We start from the raw sequence: 20167 nt of genomic DNA on the forward strand, positions 1-20167 counted from the left end.
ATAAGTCACTTAGGTGCTTTTAAAAATAACATAAATCCACATGTTTTTTTAAAGATGGCATAAAGAACAATATGCAAATTAGATATAACTATGCAAATTGTCTCATTAAATAATCTGCATAAAATGTCACATGGAGCTGCACAAAATTTGACAGTTATGATGAAGGTTTTAATAGCATGAATATAGGATGGCTGATTTCCTCTGGAATGAGTTATGCAGGTCACCCCACACACACACATAAAAAGGTCAAGATTTTTTAAAATATACTAATAATTTTCAAGTGACAAATGGAAAACTATTTGTCTTTAAGATGTCTCAAGTTAGGCCCCCCAAAACTGGGGCACTGAAAATTAGATCCCATCTGAAAAATCTTTGCCTTCGTTTGTAATGTGTTTCTCTTCCCAAATAGCTGGGGTGCAATTGAAAATAGGCTCGGGGATTGGAAAGAGAATGGGAAAGTGTTCTTGGGGTGGAAGTGTTTGTATTTAGCTGTCAGGGAGACAGACATCAATGTGTGAAGAGTCCGGCTGGATTAAAAAACTTGGTTTTAAAGACTAGATAGCCTGGCCTCATTTATTTGTATCCCCTTGATGCTACAATGTATTATCTTGCTAGCTATGGAATTCATGATGACACAGAGCAATATAAAGAGATTTTGGGGGGTGTAGAGGCTTTAAATTTATTAGTTATAGTTTTACTCTCCATCTAAGCCCCATAGAGTTACACTCATGGTAACTCGGCCACCCAGCTTTACAGAGTTTACTAACTACTTTATGCCAACTTGTTCAAGCTTAAAAAATAGAACATTTTCTTTTTGAATGTCAAAAACAGATCAAGATCAAATTTCCCATTGCTGTATATAAACTGTGATATTGTACTTCTGATAATAAAAAGTAAGGAAGACACTTAGACATGTTAAGGATGCAAAAAACTAAGAACATTGGACATCATACTTCAAGACTCCCACATGAGCAAACAAAATGCTGTGTCAGTGAGTGTGTGCTCAATCATGTTCTCGATATCTTTATATTCATTAGCATATATCTATGTAATAAGCAGTGATCACTATGGAAATTTAGAAAATAAATGTAGGATGAAATATACACCTAATATGTCCCAGGGAACAGCTCTGATATCAAGTACCTTTTGCTAATTGCCATTCTAGTGAAAAGTAAAACATACAGAAGGGCAGAAATCACCATGCTACTAGGCAGTGACAGTTAGCAGCATGAGTGAGATGACAGGGTAGATTCAAAATGGTCACCACCACTCCATGGCTGTTGTCTCAGATGTATTTGCATGCACCATGGTTCCAATGCTGATTTCTGCTGTCGTCATGCCTACCAAGACAAAAGATGCAGCCTAACTTTTAAAGCCATATATAGGCCTAGTCCTAATTGCCTTACTAAGGGTTTGTCCACACTGCATCACAGTGCAGACTATGGGGGTATGAATTGCAGAGTGCACCAAAGTGTTGTGCACTAACTGCCCTGTGTGGACATTGCTGGCATGAACTAAAAGGTATCTAGTTTGTGTTAAAGTAATCCTTCTTCAAACAAGGTTACATTATTGTGAACTACATTCCTTTTAGTTTGTGCCAGCAGCATCAACACAGGGAAGTTAGCGCACAACACTTTGGTGCACTCTGCAATTCATACCCCCATAGTTTGCATTGCAGTGTGGTATAGACACAGCCTTAGTTTCTGACACCCTATTTACTCTCTCACTTTCTAAGGTTGCTGCATTTGATCCCAAATGTTTGCACGAATGATACAAGTTACATTGTCATTAGTGGTCCTGGGTCACTGGAATGCCTTACCTTTCTATCCACACAGTAATACAGATTTGGTGGCTTTTAAAGGAGTTTAAAATACATTTTATTTTTCTCTTCAAAGGCATTTGCAATTGTATGGTTCAGTATGATTCCAAGCTTCTCATGGCATAGCAAACGAGAAAATGAGTCACTCTAGTTCTGGCACTCAGACCTCCAGCTGGGAATATCTGACATAAACAACAGGATTGGTGTCATCTTGGGCCCACTGTAGTCAATGACAAAATTCTCACTGACTTCAATAGGATCAGGATTTCACCTCCAGCTTCCTGGGAAAGTGCATGAGATCATTTTTGGCCATGGGTAGTCAGTATCTATATCTCATCTGACAAATGGCAACTTCAATTGTGGAACTGGAGCACTGATTCAGTACTCAGTATTCAGAATTTTCAGTTACCAACATAATTCTCAGTTCCCAAAATCAATTCCTACAGTAAGTGGGTTTTTCTTTGGAGCCCGCCCTTCCAAACACTGACCAAGCCTTGCCTTTATGACTGCTTACCTTATGACATCTGATGAGAACAGCCTTACATTAATAACGTACCATGCTGTGAAGAAATTAATTTAGTATCACAGATATTTTTCTAGATGTTTACCTTAATAACAGATGTCTCGACTCTGGATGGGGGACTCTGTACTTGTGCTGCTGCTGCCATATTTGCAATGGTACTAAGGTGGTTCATCTGACTCATGGCCATTGTGACAGATGCTGGAGGTAGGCTGACAGGAATTAATGGGTGGGGCATCATCATAAAAGGAAGTTCCAGGCCTAAGAAAAAAAAACAAAAGGCAGGAAATATTGGTTTATAATGTTTTTTTAAATATTGACTATTAGGAATATATTTTCTTATGAGCAAAATATGTTGAAATGCTTGGCACCAAATGTGTTAAAAAATGAACTCTTCCAACATTTCAGTATAGAGCAGTTAACATGAATCTGTTCACTTTTTGTACGTGTGTAATTCCCTCTAGTATCCATGGAGGTCTTATACACACATGGAGAGGCTAACAGACCTCTTAGTTTGTTCAGATCAGTGTAATGTTGTAGCATATCATTGCTAAGCAATTGTTGTTTGTTATATTGTCCATTTTAATACTTGCGGCAAGGTGACTTAGCAATAATTATGCCACTGATGCACAGGTTAATAGCTATTTAAGTATTAGGTTTATTGTGTATGTTTTTATTTTTTTATGACTCCTACTTCCACTGCTGAATACTTTAATTAAAGTATTACAGTATTCACCACATTTTTTATTTTGCATAGCCTATTTAACTAAACACAATAGAAAGACAGGAGTTTGAAAACTACTGATGTTAGTGTTGAAAGATGTCAACCCGTACCATTTGGCAGAAGGTGGTTCTGTTGAAGAGGGTTGAGAGGATGGCTAACTGGAAGGTTATGCTGTCCAGGCAAGCTGGGATGGTTAAAAGAGGCCTGTGATCCTTGGGTAGGGGGAGACTGAAGTTTTTCTTTATCCCAAGAACCATCACTGATGCCTGTGGGGAATGAATATAAATTATTTGGATGCAGGAAGATTTCAAATTTGCAATGTCTGAATTTGCAAGCAAGGCCACCAATTTAACCCATTTTGTGGTTGACAAATTAGTGTTTGTAATGTATGGGATGGGCAAGGGGAAGGTTTTGTTTTCAGTCAATAGAAAGAAAAGCCACCTTTATAGATAGGTAAGGATAACATTTGGCGTTTATAGTTAGAAACATGAATTTATGGATGTTAGGATTGTGCTAGTTCACTTGAGAGGTATATACACTTTGAATTCTTAATCCTGGGCTAGAAGAACAGTTTAAACAGTACAGTTCCAGTGAGAAATCAACAATGTATTTTAATGAATTGTAAATATTTGTTATATTAACAGTTTTACTTACATTTCTGTAATTCTTAGTAAGTAGAATTGGAGAGAAATATAACAATTGTTTTATATGTGGTAGAGGGTGTTCGCTTGTAACGTTTTCATTGTCTGACTATGGCTATATTAATTATGTTCATATTTGTTCTTAAATTTTGGTATTAAAATAAAATTAGACAGTAATTAAAATTTTTACTCACTGATGGCATCAACCAACATGCACTCTTGTGTATGGGTAACATATTGTAGTATTAGATAGTTAATTTATATTTCATTCCATTCAATATAAGAAATTATGAGTACAATCCTACAAGTCCTCTACTTGTGGAACCCCACTTGGAGCAAGAAATGATTTGGAACAATATATACTGACTATAAAAGTATTTTACGTATCTGAGAAAACAGATTTTTCACTACAGTGAACATCAGCACTTTTCAATATAACACAGTAAAACAGAATAACACAGTTAAAGAATGGTATCAGTATTTCATTTATATGAAAAAGTTATTGATTTCTACATTATGGAAGTGTACTTTAAGTGACCTCTAAACTGAATAGGTCTTTAAAAAACTATATGTCACTGAGAATATATATAATATGCTGCCCAATCTTGAACTTCTTAATCAGAAAGCTCCAATGACTTCAGTGGGACTATATATATGAAGTTCAAGATTGGGCAGCATATTAAATGTATTCATACACTCATTTCATATGTTCCCCAATCTTGAACCTTTAAAGATTATATTAACATGTATTTTGTGCAACTTTTCATAGTACTTTTCACAATTATCTGATCAACAGTAGCGACCCTCTAATTTCCATTGACTTTCATAGGAGTTTCATTAGCCCATTAGCCTTACCATTTTAAAAAATACTTTTACATGAGATGACAAAAGCATAAAAGTTGGTCAAATTCCAATTTAATTTCTTTAGATTTATTAAAAACCTGATTGTAAAAGCTATATAACATAGTTTATAATGAAAAAATACTCAATTATGGCCATGATTTTCCTTCCCCTGCTACTTCATGAAGACAGTTAGGTTCAATATAAATTCTAACTCATTAGCTCAATACTGTCTAGATCCCAGTGTAAATTGTTCAGGAGTAGGTAATGAAAATTCAGTCCAAATTCTCCAGCAGTCAAACAGAGCAATTTTATTAAACAATGAAAAGAATCAATTAAACCAGATATCTTTATTGTCTTTATCCTCTTTATCATTTTACAAGAAATTCTGACAAACTTTATGAAATGTTTATAGTTAGTTTAAGACTGAGCTGGCTAACACAAGACAGATCCTTAGGACTTGAGCTTCATCTCTCATAGGTGGGCATATCACCATGCATTTTGGAAAGTCAAATATCTCTGCATGATAGGAAGACCACAGGTGAGACTGAGTTTTCAGTCATTATTTGGAAAAATAGCTTGCTTATTCTACCTTTGTTTTTCCTAGTTTATTTCCCATATTATCTGCTTATTGCAATAATGACAAATACACTTCCATCCTGCATGTTCATTTAGTGAAGAACCTGACTGATAAGAATAGATTCAGACCCTTAATGTCTCAATTCTCTACCTGTCTACACCCACTGTAACAGCTTGTTGGAACTCAAGATTTGATTTGCCCCAAATAAGATTCCATAGAAAAAGAAATACAAGAAGAAAAGAAGACAATACAGATTTTTGTAAAACTTAATTGAAACCTGAATCAAATTACTCCAATTTTATGTAAAGTTCTCATATTACCAACAAGTTCACTTTTTAATAAATCCTTTCTACTGATTTTTTTCCACTTCCCCACCAAAACCAACTGTTAGTTCAGGTTAAAAAAAAAAAGAAGACAGATTTGTTAAGAAAAAATGCAATTTCTTTTTGCCAAAATGTAACCTTTGTTGTAGGAAAGTAGAAACAAATTGAGGGAAACATGTTAAGGTTTTCACTCTGCAAGTGGTGGGAAGGTTTCAATATTTCATAAACATATCGCTCATGATAGGGTCAATTTCATGTCAGGCCCTGTCTAGCTCTGGGGTTTGAGGTGAGGATTGATAGAGACCTGCAGATCTGTGGATATCTGCTTTATATCTGCGGATATCCGCGGACCATGTTTGTAGATCATGGATCGGATGCGGATACAAATTTTGTATCCGCACAGGGCTCTAAGGATGGAGTCATAAGTAAGTTACTACAACTGTTATATTCTTTCCTGACTTGCCCAGAATTTAGCAAGGTCAGTCATAGGATTTCTGGTTATGGCATTTCATATGTAGTCAAAGATGAGAACTTCTGCATTTGAGTGCACCTTATACCTCAGCAAAACCTGTACCCATTGTTTTCAGTTTCCTCAAAACCGATATTGTAATGAAATAAAGGAGGCACTGGTATTAAAGGTAATGCTTAGTCAGTGACTGATACTTTGATACTTGGAATCTGACATCATCTGCCAAGATTAGTTTACAATCAAAATGACTCATAGCCAGTCTCCAACCCATAACATTAGAAACCACTTATAAGGTACAGCATCTTGCACTCTTAAACATCTGTGAGTGGACAGGCATAGATACAAATAGCAAACACTGGCCATTTGCTGCATTTTTGTTATGGTAGTTAAGTTCAACAGCTTTCCTCCCAAAAGAGATAGTTATTTTCATTTATGTCTAAGTAAAATAAATGTTAGCCCTCAGACAGCACTCACCCTCTGAACAACAAAGTGCAAGCTGCCAATTCAGTTGTTTTTAAAAAATTGATTTAAAAACCATACAGTGGTTTCAAAAAGCTTTAAAAAATCTGTTGCCTTTTTCCTCCTTACTTGTTGCCCTGCTGGAGGCTTATGTTTTCCAGTTTCCATCAGTGGTTGTCAACTCTTGGTAATAGGATTAAGAGCTTGGACACCTGATATCCCTGGGTGCTGTAGTTCACCCTCATAAAAGCTGTTTGCTTTAAATTGAGAGAAAATCAGTTTTTAGTGGCATAATTAATTAAATTATGCAAATTTCCAGATTCAGCATAACACTTTGTGAAACGACAACTGGTAGCTCCACATTGCATTTTGAGCTGCATTTCAATTGATGCAGCACTAAAGTGACCACAGAGTAGTATTTTCAAAGCTTTTCTCCACAGAGGATCCAATGCAGAAATGTGGATGCTGAACAAGTCCCATACATGGGCACTGATATAGGCTCTTTGGTAGCCTATATATTTTATGTGCCCAAGTGTCATCATAAGCACTCAGAATGTGGAATTTGAGTTCCTAAAGTAGATGACCACATTTAAAAACTGGGTTCAGCCTGTTTCGTGTTCCCAGAACATTTTCCATTTGACTGGTAGAGCAAAAAATATGGTGCTATTTGTTATCATAGAATATCAGGGTTGGAAGGGACCTCAGGAAGTCATCTAGTCCAACCCCCTGCTCAAAGCAGAACCAATCCCTAACCCCTAAATGGCCCCCTCAAGGATGGAACTCACAACCCTGCTGATCCTTTTTTAGTCCCACTAATCCCCAAAACAAGACCACAGTTATCTTCCATGTTCCCTGATACAGGCTATTTCTCATCAACAAGCAATCACCAAATGAGGCATTTTATATCAGCTACATTGGGTCATTTATCTGAGGCTTGATTCCTGCCATGCTATATGTTCACTGGAAACTGCTCATAATCCATGTGCTAAATGTTGGGAATCTTATCATCCAAATTAAATACTTGGTTCTCCTTCTTTTGACTCTGACTCGTTGTATGCATGCCACTTCACCTCTGTGTGATTCCGTTTAACCTGCTGAAGTTGGCTATAATACTTATCCACCACTCAGGAGTTTTATGAGACTGCATGTCTGTAAAGCATGCTGAGATTTTAGATAAAGGTGCTATATAAACTAAAGTATAATGAAATACCTGTACAGAGATCATCAGACTTCAATAGCATCTCTTTTGTCCCATGTCATTGGAATTGAAAAACAGTAACGTAATTACAGTCACTACTGACACTATATAAATGTGCAACATTTTCAAGGAAGCAAATACTATGGGATGGGGAAAAATGTTTCCCAAGATTCCTGTGGAGCATATTGAACTATGATATTCTTCCTCAGGTAGCCAAATGTGCTCTCTCGACATGCAGCCACTATTAATTGCTAATATGGAGGATAAGGAGCTTTCAAAGGACTGTCAAAACCAGAATAGAAATAGCATTCTCTGTATTACATCTTCTTCAGCACTGCCAACCACCACAGACCAGGCAGAGCAACTCTGGAATATATTGTTTATATAAGAGTGACTCTTCAGATGATTCTGGGGTAAATTAACTTGAAAATGAAATATCAAAAGAGTAATGTGTGGACTGTCATACTTCAACTACAACAGTGAACACTTTCTTGGCAGAAAATGAAATCAATTGGACAGTCCTTTGCCATACTAATTTTAAAGAAAAGAATCTATTGAACAGTTTCTGCTTCAGAACAATATCATAGACATCTACCTTCCAGTGTCTGTCCTGAAAGACATGTTATTTCTCCAAAGGACAAGATGAGTGAAAAAAACAAGACTGCAAGACTGAAAATTGAAAATGTGGACATTTTTACTTAACCGACCTCTTATCCTGTCTACTTTTTTTGGCTATAGATCCTATGCTAGCCCTCTATCTTCTCTCATTAATTCTGCAGAGTGTAGTTTTGAGTTGGTTTGATCTTAAAATCTAATAAGACTCAGGAAGTCTGCATAAGCACCTAATGTTTGCCAGAATCAAAGATCCTAATATGGTTAAGCATGCACATCCCTACTTACAAGACAAATTAGGATATAGGTGTGCATCAGTTGAACTGAGTGCATGTTGGTGGCTTTTCTAACAATGTGATGTTATTAAATTTCACTTCTGATCACACAGACAACACAATAAAAAAATCTATTTTTCTCATTTTATCTAATTTGCATTTTATTGCCCATATTTTGCTACTTTTAATTTCTCCATTGACAGTTTCACTACTACTAATCTTTCACACCACTTGCTCTCTATTCTTGTAGTGTATTGCAGTTAAATGAAAAGATCAGCTGTATCTAGCACATCCTTAAAAATCACAAGTGCCTAGTATGAAAGACTATAATAATTAGATCATTCCAGATCTTGTCGGGCTTTTTCTAAATCAGGCTAAGATTTTAAAGCAAATTTGATCAGCAACTAGACTTTTCTTGTTTTCACAAATCTACTCATATCAGAGCTGAAATGATACACTATGGAAACGAAAAGCAAGAGAATGATCTCACCGCACATTAAGCAGCGCAGGCCGTTGTCTGGCTTGTTGGAAAAAATGTGTGCCCCTTTAAGGGCCAGAGAGCTGAGGGAGTGACTTTCTGCCGGAGCTGCATATCAGCTCAGTGTGGGGACACTGATCCATCCCACCCAGGTGACCGGAAGAGAGAGCCGGTTCAGGAAAAGCCCCTTTTTACCTAGACCAGATGGAATAGCATGCACCCTCTCAGTATGGAAGTGGTGAAATACTGGCGTTTGTCAGGAGTCGCTGGGGGCATTGCCCTAATTGCTTCTTTCTTTGGGAGGCTAGGAAAGAAGTTTTCTCTCACTGTCAGATTGGCCTAGGCAAAGTGGGTTTTTTTCACCTTCCCCACAGTGGGTTTGGGGGGCTTATTTGGGGAGAACATGAAACGGGAGTTAGGCTATAATGTCAAAACTAATTATGTAAACGTAGGGTGGATGTCCAGTGTAGGTACTCTGCAGGGAAGAGATACAGTGATCACATAAAATACATTGGTAAAGGATTTAAGGGAAGGATGGTGAGGTCCCAACAGCTGGTTGGGTGGGGACCAGAATAGGTAAGGGGGAGCATAGGCGCCGAGTTTCTAATCTGCCGGGGGGGCCCCCCCAGCTCTGCCCAGGCCCCACCCCCACTCCTCTCCTTTCCCCAAGGCTCCACCCAGTCCTGCTTCTTCCCAACCCCGCCCCCACCCTGCTTCTTCCTGCCCCGCTCCGCCTCCTCCCCACCCAGTTCCGCCCTCTTCCCTGAGCACGCTGCACCCTCGCTCCTTCCCCAACCCTCCAGTACCTCCTGACGCCACGAAACAGCTGATCCGCAGCAGGCGGTAGGCGTTGAAAGGAAGGGGGAGGTGCTGATCGGTGAGGCCCACCAGCGGGCAGGAGGTGCTGGGGGGAGAGGGAAGTTCTGGTAGGGGGGCTGCCATTTCTTTCCTGTGGGTGCTCCAGCCCTGGAGCACCCACAGAGTCGGCACCCATGAGGGGGAGCACTGATGGAAGCCTCCCAGATAGCTACTGAAATAATTATGGAATTACCGGCTCTGAACACTTTTGTCTGCTGGGTACTCCCAGACAATTAAAAATAAAGTTGCGGCCTAATTAACCCATATCCAATGTCTCCTGTCCTTCTTCCAGCATAGCCAGACTACTTCTCTGTTGACTGACATATTTCACAGACCTTTTCCCTTCCATAATCTTTGCTTTAGAGATTTTTGTGACTACTAAACTACTACCTAGTCCTAGAAGCTAATATAGACTATTGAACAAGGATCACTAAACCTAAATAAAAAGAAAACTTACAAATTTTAATACTGTGCAGAACTCCTATATCCACTGGCATGTTGCTAAGCAACTTACACCTGTAAAGGTGGACTTCCTATGCCAAAGCTGCCTGTGCAACCTTAATTCAACCCCCTTGTGCATATCTATTATTATACAGTCTTTTAATTAAATGATCACACACTATTTTTTCCACAGTTTCCCATTTGTAAAATGGGAATATAATAATATCATATTACCTCACATGGGTATTGTGCAGATAAATATATTAATATATGTAAAGCACTCAGAACCATATTATCTGAGTATTATAGAAAAGCCCATGAGGAAAATTAATGCCTCTGTTCAGTACAGTGTTTAAATAGTGCTCAGTAAATAAGAGCTACATACTGAATGATGAGGATAAAAAGAAGTATTGAATAACTACCCAGCTGTGGGCAACACCCATCCTGTGAACTCAATGAGGCAGAAGTCTTGTGGAAAAAAATGGTATGGGATGCTGTAATTAAAAACTGTGCCATGATGCATATGTGCACAAGGGCTGTAAATTAAGATTGTATGGGCAAACAATTCTGCCATTTTCTAAACTTTGGATGCTTGACTTTGCAACCTTAACGTTATTTTAACATAGATTTTATTTGTAGTGTGACAAAGTTCCTCCTCTATCTTGGTGGGTCCTGCGCTTATTGGCAGATTTTCTTGCCTCAGAGATTCACCATGTGGGTTGGGGAACAGCCCAGAGACCTTCCCCTCTGGGAGAACCCACAGTCCAGGTCAATTGGGAGGTTTGGGGGGAACCCGGGCCGGCCCTCTACTCCGGGTTCCAGCCCAGGGCCCTGTGGACTGCAGCTCTCTATAGTGCCTCCTGTAACAGCTGCATGACAGCTACAACTCCCTGGGCTACTTCCCCATGGCCTCCTCCAAACACCTTCCTTATTCTCACCACAGGACCTTCCTCCTGGTGTCTGATAACGCTTGTGCTCCTCAGCACACCCTTTCACTCTCAGCTCCTTGCACCTCTTGCTCCCAGCTCCTCACACATGCACCACAAACTGAAGTGAGCTCCTTTTTAAAGCCCAGGTGCCCTGATTAGCCTGCCTTAATTAATTCTAGCAGCTTCTTCTTATTGACTCCAGGTGTCCTAATTAGCCTGCCTGCCTTAACTGATTCTAGCAGGTTCCTGATTACTCTAGTACAGCCCCTGCTCTGGTCACTCAGGGAACAGAAAACTACTCATCCAGTGACCAGTATATTTGCCCTCTACCAGACTCCTGTACCCCACTGGTCTGGGTCTGTCACAGTATGTAATATTCATATAACAAACTGCCACCTACTGGTTTACTAATAAGATTTTTTTTCACCTATTCAGTATATACCTGTAACACTCAGCTCTCAAATCCTGGACCTTCAGTCATTAAATGGAATCATACCTCAAGAATCCCTTTGCTGTTTCTAAGTCATACCATTAACATTTACAATAGTAGTAATACTATAGCTAAGTTGTAACTACATTGAATCAGTAACAGTGCCTGACCTTTTATATACCTGAAATTCAGGTATATAAAATTTAGGTCCTGAATATTAAAGACACTTACAAAGCTAAAAGTGTTAGAGGATGAAAACATTAGAGCTCATTGTCATGTGTCCACAATATGTTTCTGTTGGCTTCCTTTTGCCTTAAGTCCCTTTCTTCACAACACCTCCCCAAAAAATATGATTGGTATTCCATTATATGAAGGAGAAAAGGAAACCCTAAGTAAGATTCTTGAGTCCCCGGTTATTGCTTTTGGACTGCTGCAATTAGTATTATTGTGCTCATATGTAGGCTTCTGTTTTCTCAATTGATATTTCATATTTCAGTGACACAAAAACTTTAGCCTCTCTCACTAATATCAGTTTATTCCATATACACTGAGCAATGTAACTTGGTGATATATACAGGCATGTGTATGAGATCATGCTTTTCACATTTAGTGCTTCTGTAAATATGAACATCACCACTTTCAGACTGGGGTTCATTACAGGCATTTTCCCAATTACGTGCGTGTACTTCTTATTACTGTTTCCATTTAATCTTTTCAGCCCAAAATCCACTTCTGAAATATTAGTAATATGTAATACCAATATTTTTGTAAATATGTAGCACTTTTCATCCAAGGGTCCCAAAGCACTTGATAAACACTGATGCCTTTGAGTTAGGTAAGGGATATAAGGATCGCTTCACACACCACTGGAATGGAGTTAAGGGGTGTGCATGACAGCTTTGTAACAGTGCACTGGAGTATTTCACAATTGCTTAGAGCCCCCCCGTCTCCTTTTTACACCTTGGCAACACTTTGTTTGTCATGTCAAGAAAGAAAGTATTGAACTGAACTGAACTGAATACTATGTTGAATTTAAAATGCATGGCAATGTAGCTCAGGAAAACTATAACGTTCTGTATTAGAATTCTGGTGGAATGGGATTAATGCTACTATTCTTATAAAAAGTGCTATGAAACTTTTACAGCCTGATCCCTAATTCATCAAAATCAACCAATCTTGTCATTGACATCGGTGGGCAATGGGTCAGTCCTTTAATGAGTGTAAGTGCTTGGGATGGGACCTTTGTTTTAACTCTCTTCTGAAAAATGGCACCTCCAATGGCAAAGTGAGCCCTGATTCCATGCTAAGATACTATTAGTTATTTAGTTTTGTGCTTTACAGATACAAATGAAATCCCTGCCCCAAAGGCAGCCAAGTGCATGTAGGAATGAGGGGGGTTGAAATGTAACATAACGGTAAAGTGATTTAGCAATTAACTTTGCCTCACATTCTGTCAATTCCTTGGACTTTTTTTTTTTTAAATTCTGAGTAAGGTTGCCCCCCACCCACCCCCCAACATCTCCAAGTTTTTTATTTTGGAAGGAGCCTGACCCCAGTGGACTCATCACTCCCCTCCATACTACCAGGTGTCACCTATAACATACTGGAAGAAAAACAAAATCTAATCAGATGAATCCCACAGAGGCCTCAAGGCAGCTGATGATGGAGGTTAAGAAGTCTCCTAATCCACTGGGCTGGAACATGGTGCTCTAGCCTCTCCTGCCCAGACCAGCTCCTATGAGACCAGAACTATGATTGTCCCGAGACCTTGTGTGGAAAACAGATAATTTTTTTGTACCAATCACAATTAATAAACACATTCAGAGAGGAAAATAAAGGCAGAAATAGGTGTGCATGTACAATATTACGGGAAAGTCTGTTTATGACTAATATGTTGGCAAATTTGCTAACAATTGTTCGTTTCTATATAAAATAAAATATGACTGTAATGCTGCCAAGGTCAGTGAAATTTTATAATACATGCCATTTAAGCAAGAACAGAAGCAGTGTTAATTTTAGATTGTATGTTCCTCAAGGCATGGACCTTGAACTACAATATTTGTAAACTGCTATGTTTTTCTGTATTGCTGCAGAAAAATGAAATATAGCTGGTATGCCTGACTTTTTCAGATAGTTTTGGAATAGTTTGGCAATTCTGAATTATTTACTTGTACCTATTCAAAAGGGATCTCTTGCTTTTTCCCAAATGAACTTCCTAGTTATGGACTGAAGAATCTTCTACCTCACACAAGTTTATCCTAGTTTTATGGGGGGGGAGGGGGAGACTGAGAACACCGATTTCCAATAAATTAAGGAAAGCTTCATTTTCCCTCTTTTAAATCGTATAATACATACACATGCAGATCCTGTATTAGCAGGACCCCCCCCCCCCCAAAATCAAGCCATTCTCTGTCTTTTAGGTGTTGGAGTAGCCTGTAGTTATTTCAGGAAGTGACATTATAACTGGCAGATAGTGACTAACTGACTTTTGGAATACAGATTTTTGTGTTGTGTTTAGTTTATCATTCACTGGAAGGCCTAGACTATGGACAGCATTCTACACCTGTTGCAGAATTTAGATGGAATAAATGGGCTAAAGGCATTAACATAACCCAATCACTGTCCAACATTAAACAAATGTAAACAAGGTCTGGGGCCTGCTATACAGAGACCTCAATCTGCTTAGAACCCTGGCAAACATACCAGTAAAAATCTTTTTAACTTTTTATTAAAGATACAGAAGAGAAGGAAATCAGTTAAACAATTTAAATGTAAATATTAAATAAGGCTTTCCTATTAACAACAACCCTTGTTCTCTTTCCCCTTTAGCTATGGACAGTTTTTAGAAGGAAAAACTCTCTGCTGTTTGACAGTCTCTCAGATGGCATGAAAGATGGTAATAACTGTCCTTTTGGGGAAAAGAGAAGAAGTTAGTTGAGATGGGCTGGAGGTGTCATTGCTGTTGTTGTTATTGTTGTTAAAGTCTGATCTGAGGAGGAAAAGCCCCCTTGTTTGACAGTCTCTGAGGTGGTATCAAAGATGGTAATAACTGTCATACCAGGTAATATTTGGGAGCCAGCTGGAGCTGGTAAGGGTGGCAATATCATCTGGGTCCTTCTCTCTGGCCCATTCTGGTCAGGACACTGCCTAGGATCAGGATGATGAAGGCTCGGGTCCCAGAAACAGTGGAGGTGGCAGCCATTATGATGAAGCTCACTCTAGTAACCTGGCTGTTCTTTCCATCTCTTCATTTTTTTTTTTTTTTTGGTCTTTTGTACTTTCCCCACAAAATCTCTTTAAAGGTCCAAAAAAGGGAGTGATGGGGGAAATTGCCCATCCCCTCATGTTTTTGTTCACCAATTAAGCCTAATATACGACTCACCAATTTTGGCTCATTAACTTTTGGCTCCACATCTCCTGTTTTTAACAAGTAGGGTTTCAACACAGTCTTTGAATCATATCAACTTGCCTTTTTGTTTTTTAGACTAACTCAGTTATTCTGCTTCCTTTTCATACCTTTTCCCATCAATGTTTGTTATTAGAGGTTATTGTGACATTTTATGAATTTTCACATACTTTTTACAGTTGAGCTCACAATTTGGGTAAATCTGTAGGCCCAATTGTCACAACACACTTACGGAATTCACAATTCATTCTCAAAATACTGATCTCTTTTAAACTCTCAGGTTGAAATCCTGACTTCACTGAAGTTATTGGGAGTCTTGCTATTGACTTCAGTGAGGCCAAGATTTCACACTAAGGGTTCTGTTGCACCCTTTTACCCACTGCTTAGTCCTATTTTATTATTCCTAAATTAATCTACTATTGGCTAAATTTTCTAATTTTCACAAAAGATTTATTTGGTAAATGGTTTATTTTTTACTTGAATCTACTATATTGTGCAAAGTTTAAAAAATGCAGTTCTCTCTTGATTTCCACAGATTCCCCAGGCAGCCTTCAAGACTGACACCATGTTAAAGTATTTGAACATTTTTCAAGCAGCTTGTTCTGAACAGAACGCTTTAAAAATTCAAAAATGGAGTACAGATAGCAAATGTAATTTCTTTCATAGTTACAAAATGCAAACTCCAAGTGTTTTATCCTAATGAATAAATGAGTTTGTCCTTTATGTATAAAATATAGTTTGTGTTTGTTGCACTAGTTTTTTTTAATAATAGATGAATTTTAGGTTTGCTTCAACATATTCAATAAAGTGTGATTAATTTGGTTTTTCAAAAATGCAAACTAGACATTACTATATTACTTTGCAAAATGCACAGCTTGCAACATTATTGTCTCAGTGGGATCTTAAATTGAATTGTAAAATGTGTCTTATTTCAAGTTTGATTTATGTAAGAAATTGTAGTGGATAATGCCCTTTTTGAAGTTTCGGTGCTTACTGTGAAGAAAAAAATAACTAAAAATCATAGCATCTTTATCATTATTCAATATTAGACTGAAAACAATTATATACTGATCCCACATACCATATTTGATTCACTGAATTAACTTTTTTTGAAGTTTCCTATAATGATAGATTACATAACGCATTTTTGACATGTCCTGTGATTTTATTGTGATATTCTTAGTAATTACCAAATCTCTTTTTCTCTAAAAAAGCTTTCCTGTGCCCTGAGAATTAATCTATGATACCATTTAACTTGGCTTTTTGAAGTAAATATCACTAGATAAAAAGCCAGCTGGTTCTGAATAATGGGCTACTTGAATGAATGTATTAGTGTTTGAAAATGAGAATACAAATCTTCTAAAAAGATTAATTTCCATAAGAAAGATAGCACACAGATCTACAAAAGAATAAATTCAAAACATAATAAACTGGCAGAAAGAAAGGTAGATTAAAGTAAAGGCAGCAGCACCTTGTTATTGCAGCTGTTGTATAGCAATGATTCTGTATCAATTACAACATTTCATAGGTACAGGAGGGACTGTTCAAAGCTTTCAGTATAAAGCCTGAGTCTGGAATACAGAGTACACCATATGTAATAACTTGAGTGATTAATTTTTGTACAGAACATAACTTTCGTTCCTAACAATCAAGTCTTCAAGACAAGTTACAAAGAGGCTCTCTGACTGCAATGTGAAAAGCTAACAACAGTTTTGTTTGTTATTAAAGATTTGGATATGAATTTATCTTTATCATGAAAAGAGCTCTGCTTTATCACAGCACACAAATGCTGACATCATCAGGGAAAGTGACTGTTGCTGTCCTATGGACTTTATTTTCAATATCCTGTTTCAAAATATGTTTCCCTGAATGTGACTAGGATCTGTTCACACAATTACTTTGACCAAATACTAATGAAAACAAACATTGTTGATGCCTCTCAGTCATTTGATTTCTGTAAACTAATTATAAAACTATGTGGTTTTAAATTACACTGGGGCAAATTCAAAAGTCAGTGACAGTTTTTCTGATGATGGATTTGATCCAGCTCCCATACAAATGAACAGGAAGTTGGTGCTGATTTGCCTAGGTGTTACACTCCATCCTAAAAAAGTAAAATCTGCAGGATTTGGGGAGTGGAATGGGAGAGGTGGTACAGTATATAAAATATCTAAGTTAAAAAGAAGACACAGATTGCAAATTCAGGCATGCAAAAAAAAGGAAATGTCCAAATACAGTTGCCTGTGCAACTGTAAATCTGCTCTCTTGTGCATATGCATTTCAATAGTCTTGCCCAACATCCCAGAGAAAATCCATAGCAGAGCCAGGAATAGAAAGAAGCTCTCCTAGAACTCAGTCAAGTGTTTTAACAACAAATGAACATAGCAATAGTAGGCTGTTATCCTCTATGTAGACCAGCCACCGGTGTGGGATGCAACACACACATTGTCAGTTGGAGTACAAAGGTGACAATCAGGATTTTGGGGTTCTGTTTCTTGGGGAGCATGATCTATTAGTTACAGAAAGCACAGACAAACACAAACATTTATTTAGAAAGGCAGTGTAACTAAGTGGGTGACAGAGTCAACCATATTAGAACACAAAATCAAAGTCTAACCCCTACTGTGGCCCTTGTATGCCACTGGAGTAGAATAGAGAGGCCAACAGAGGTCAGAGCAGCCCTAGGTGAATTTCTCCCAAAGGGAAGCATAGTGGGACTGTTATATGTATCCAAGTGCTATATTGAGGGCAAAAGGAAGAATATCCAGAGCCTTTCTGTACATTGCAGAAGCACATCCAAGGCAGTTTAGTAAGCTTGCTATAAATCAGAGTATCCTTGGAAGATGCTCTAAATTATTCCAGAACAGCCCAACATCTGTAAGGCCGAAAGGAAGTTTAAAGCCACCTTTCCTATCTTTTGTAGGCTGTATCTTTTATACTGCGAGGCACTGAACAGAATCTGGCACATAACATCTAGTCCCAGCTTTGCCAGAAGTGACCCTGCACAATCTCTCATTTACCACATCTGTAAAATGCAGGTGAATTACATTTGCCTTCCACCTAAGTAGGGGTATGAGGCCTTGTTCAACATTGAGGGCTACAAAGTAAACAAAATTATTAAGCTCAGTCACCAGTGGAGCTAAGACTAAAACTCATGGCTTCTAACCCAGTACTCCTTCCTACCTCTAATCTAAAAGGCACCCCTCTTATTTCTGGATCATCTTCAAGACAATTTTCAATTTCCTCCTTCAAAGCCTTGAGCACTAGACCTTTTTAAAAAAATGGTTGGAAAACATTTTGAACATTGCCAAACTATCCCTTCTCTCTCCCCTCCCCCCATTTGTTTTTTGAAATGGCTGGACCATTTTTGGCTGAAACTTTCCAAAAAAAAAAAAAAAAAAAGTGAACCTGAGGCAGAAAAGAAGCATGGAGATTTCAACCCAAATAATGAAAGTGTGGCAAATAATTAAAGCTGACAAAGCATTAAATCTACTGTACCTGTAAGTGTCACTACCAGCTCCACCAATGTGCATATCATAGTATTAATCTGAGTTGGTTGAAAAAAATTAGATGGAAAATGTTTCATCAGAAAATGCTATTATGTAAAAATCAAAATGTATTCCAGGAACACCAATGAAGAAGTTCTGAAACAATTTGAAATTGAAATGATTTTTTTTACATTTATGTTTAATTGCAACTTATTATATATACTATTTTGTATTTGTCTATTATATTTAATATTTTGTGTTTTATAACATTTCAACATTATCAAAATATTGTATTTTGATAAGGTCATTAAGATGCTTCCTACCATGAATATTTCAGAATTTCCATTCCACAAATACTTAGAAATGTCATCTTTTTGTCCTGATTTGGAACAAGAAAAGCTACAAAATGTCATCATTTCCCACAGGATGGATGTTCTGATTTCCAACTATCTCTAGTATTCATACGGTGTGTGTATAGTAACATTTATGTATGTACAGTGGTTTCTGCCTCTAAACTCTATTGACTACAATGGGATGTTTTGGAAGAAAAGTTCTACTCGACATAATGAAATACAGAAATATATTGTGCAATTACAGTGCAAGTACAGCTTTATATTGCATTTCTGACAGATATCACTATGTAGATATTACACACACTGTGTGACTACACAGTGCACTGTGTATACAAAACAATGTCCAAGAGATCAGACTTTCTGTAACAAAACAAAATGAAATGATAGTCAGTGTCCATTTATATCTGAAGTCAAATCCCCATTGTTAATCAAATTAATGGAAAAACTTCAATGGGAGAAGCATCGAGTCAAAAGACTTGAATCAGATGTGCACAAGAGCTGTGATGACACATTTTGAAGATTATAGTTTCATCTATGATTTTCGTTTGCTAGATCAGATAAACTGCAAGATTTCTTTATAGTGCATTGCAGACCTCATCTTCAGGATGAAATAAGCGTAAGTAATTAGAGAATATCTGAAATAAACAGATGAAACTAAAAGTTTATTGCTAAGATGTTTAAATATGAAGGTAAATGTCTGTCATAATGAAACTGGAAAGAACGTATTGACATTACAAACACAAATATTTCATCCGCAGAAATTCAGTTGTGTTTATTCTAAAAAGATGTTTCTTTGTAGCCTGTGTTAAAATTAGCTACAAAATGTTTACAGGATTTTTTTGATAGTAACTCAAGAATTTTTTTTATCATGCTACTTCAGGAAAGCTGCTTTTAGTTAAAACATAAAAATGGTAGTTACAAGGTTTCTGCAAACATAGCTGCCATTCCATTAAGGGAATGGCACTGCAAACAGTAAATAGTGGCCCCAAGGGAAATGTAAGTATTGATTTTATTACTATGTTGGTTGGTTTGTATTTGCAATTGTCAACTCTAATTTTAGGCTGTGCATTAAGTATCCTTATAACAGCTTAAGGAAAAGAACCAATATTAATTAGAAAATATTGATAATGTTTTTATAAGTCTTAGATTTAGTGCATGCAAAGCATATATTTTGAAATTTTTAAACCTACTTTTTAGTTGTAAACATAACTAATAAATGAATGGACAGGAAAATTTAATTACGTGGATTACATGATACTTTTTTACATTGAATCATATGCTGCATGTTTTTATTTATTATTATTATTATTAAAACTAAGATAAA

General features: G+C 37.4%; 1 protein-coding gene across 1 annotated transcript in view; it reads right to left on the bottom strand.

Annotated features, from left to right (window-relative positions):
* DACH1 (dachshund family transcription factor 1) overlaps positions 1 to 20167 on the bottom strand; it is a 460057-nt gene that overhangs the window by 141627 nt on the left and 298263 nt on the right. Inside the window, exons 4-5 of the mRNA XM_029912724.1 lie at positions 3174 to 3329; positions 2428 to 2600 (exon numbers count right to left, since the gene is read on the bottom strand). Coding sequence (XP_029768584.1) covers positions 2428 to 2600; positions 3174 to 3329 — 329 coding nt within the window. The remainder of the gene's footprint in view (positions 1 to 2427; positions 2601 to 3173; positions 3330 to 20167) is intronic.

The sequence above is a fragment of the Terrapene carolina genome, unplaced genomic scaffold (assembly GCF_002925995.2).
Source record: "Terrapene carolina triunguis isolate 2854851 unplaced genomic scaffold, T_m_triunguis-2.0 Scaffold21, whole genome shotgun sequence".
NCBI lineage: Eukaryota > Metazoa > Chordata > Testudines > Emydidae > Terrapene > Terrapene triunguis.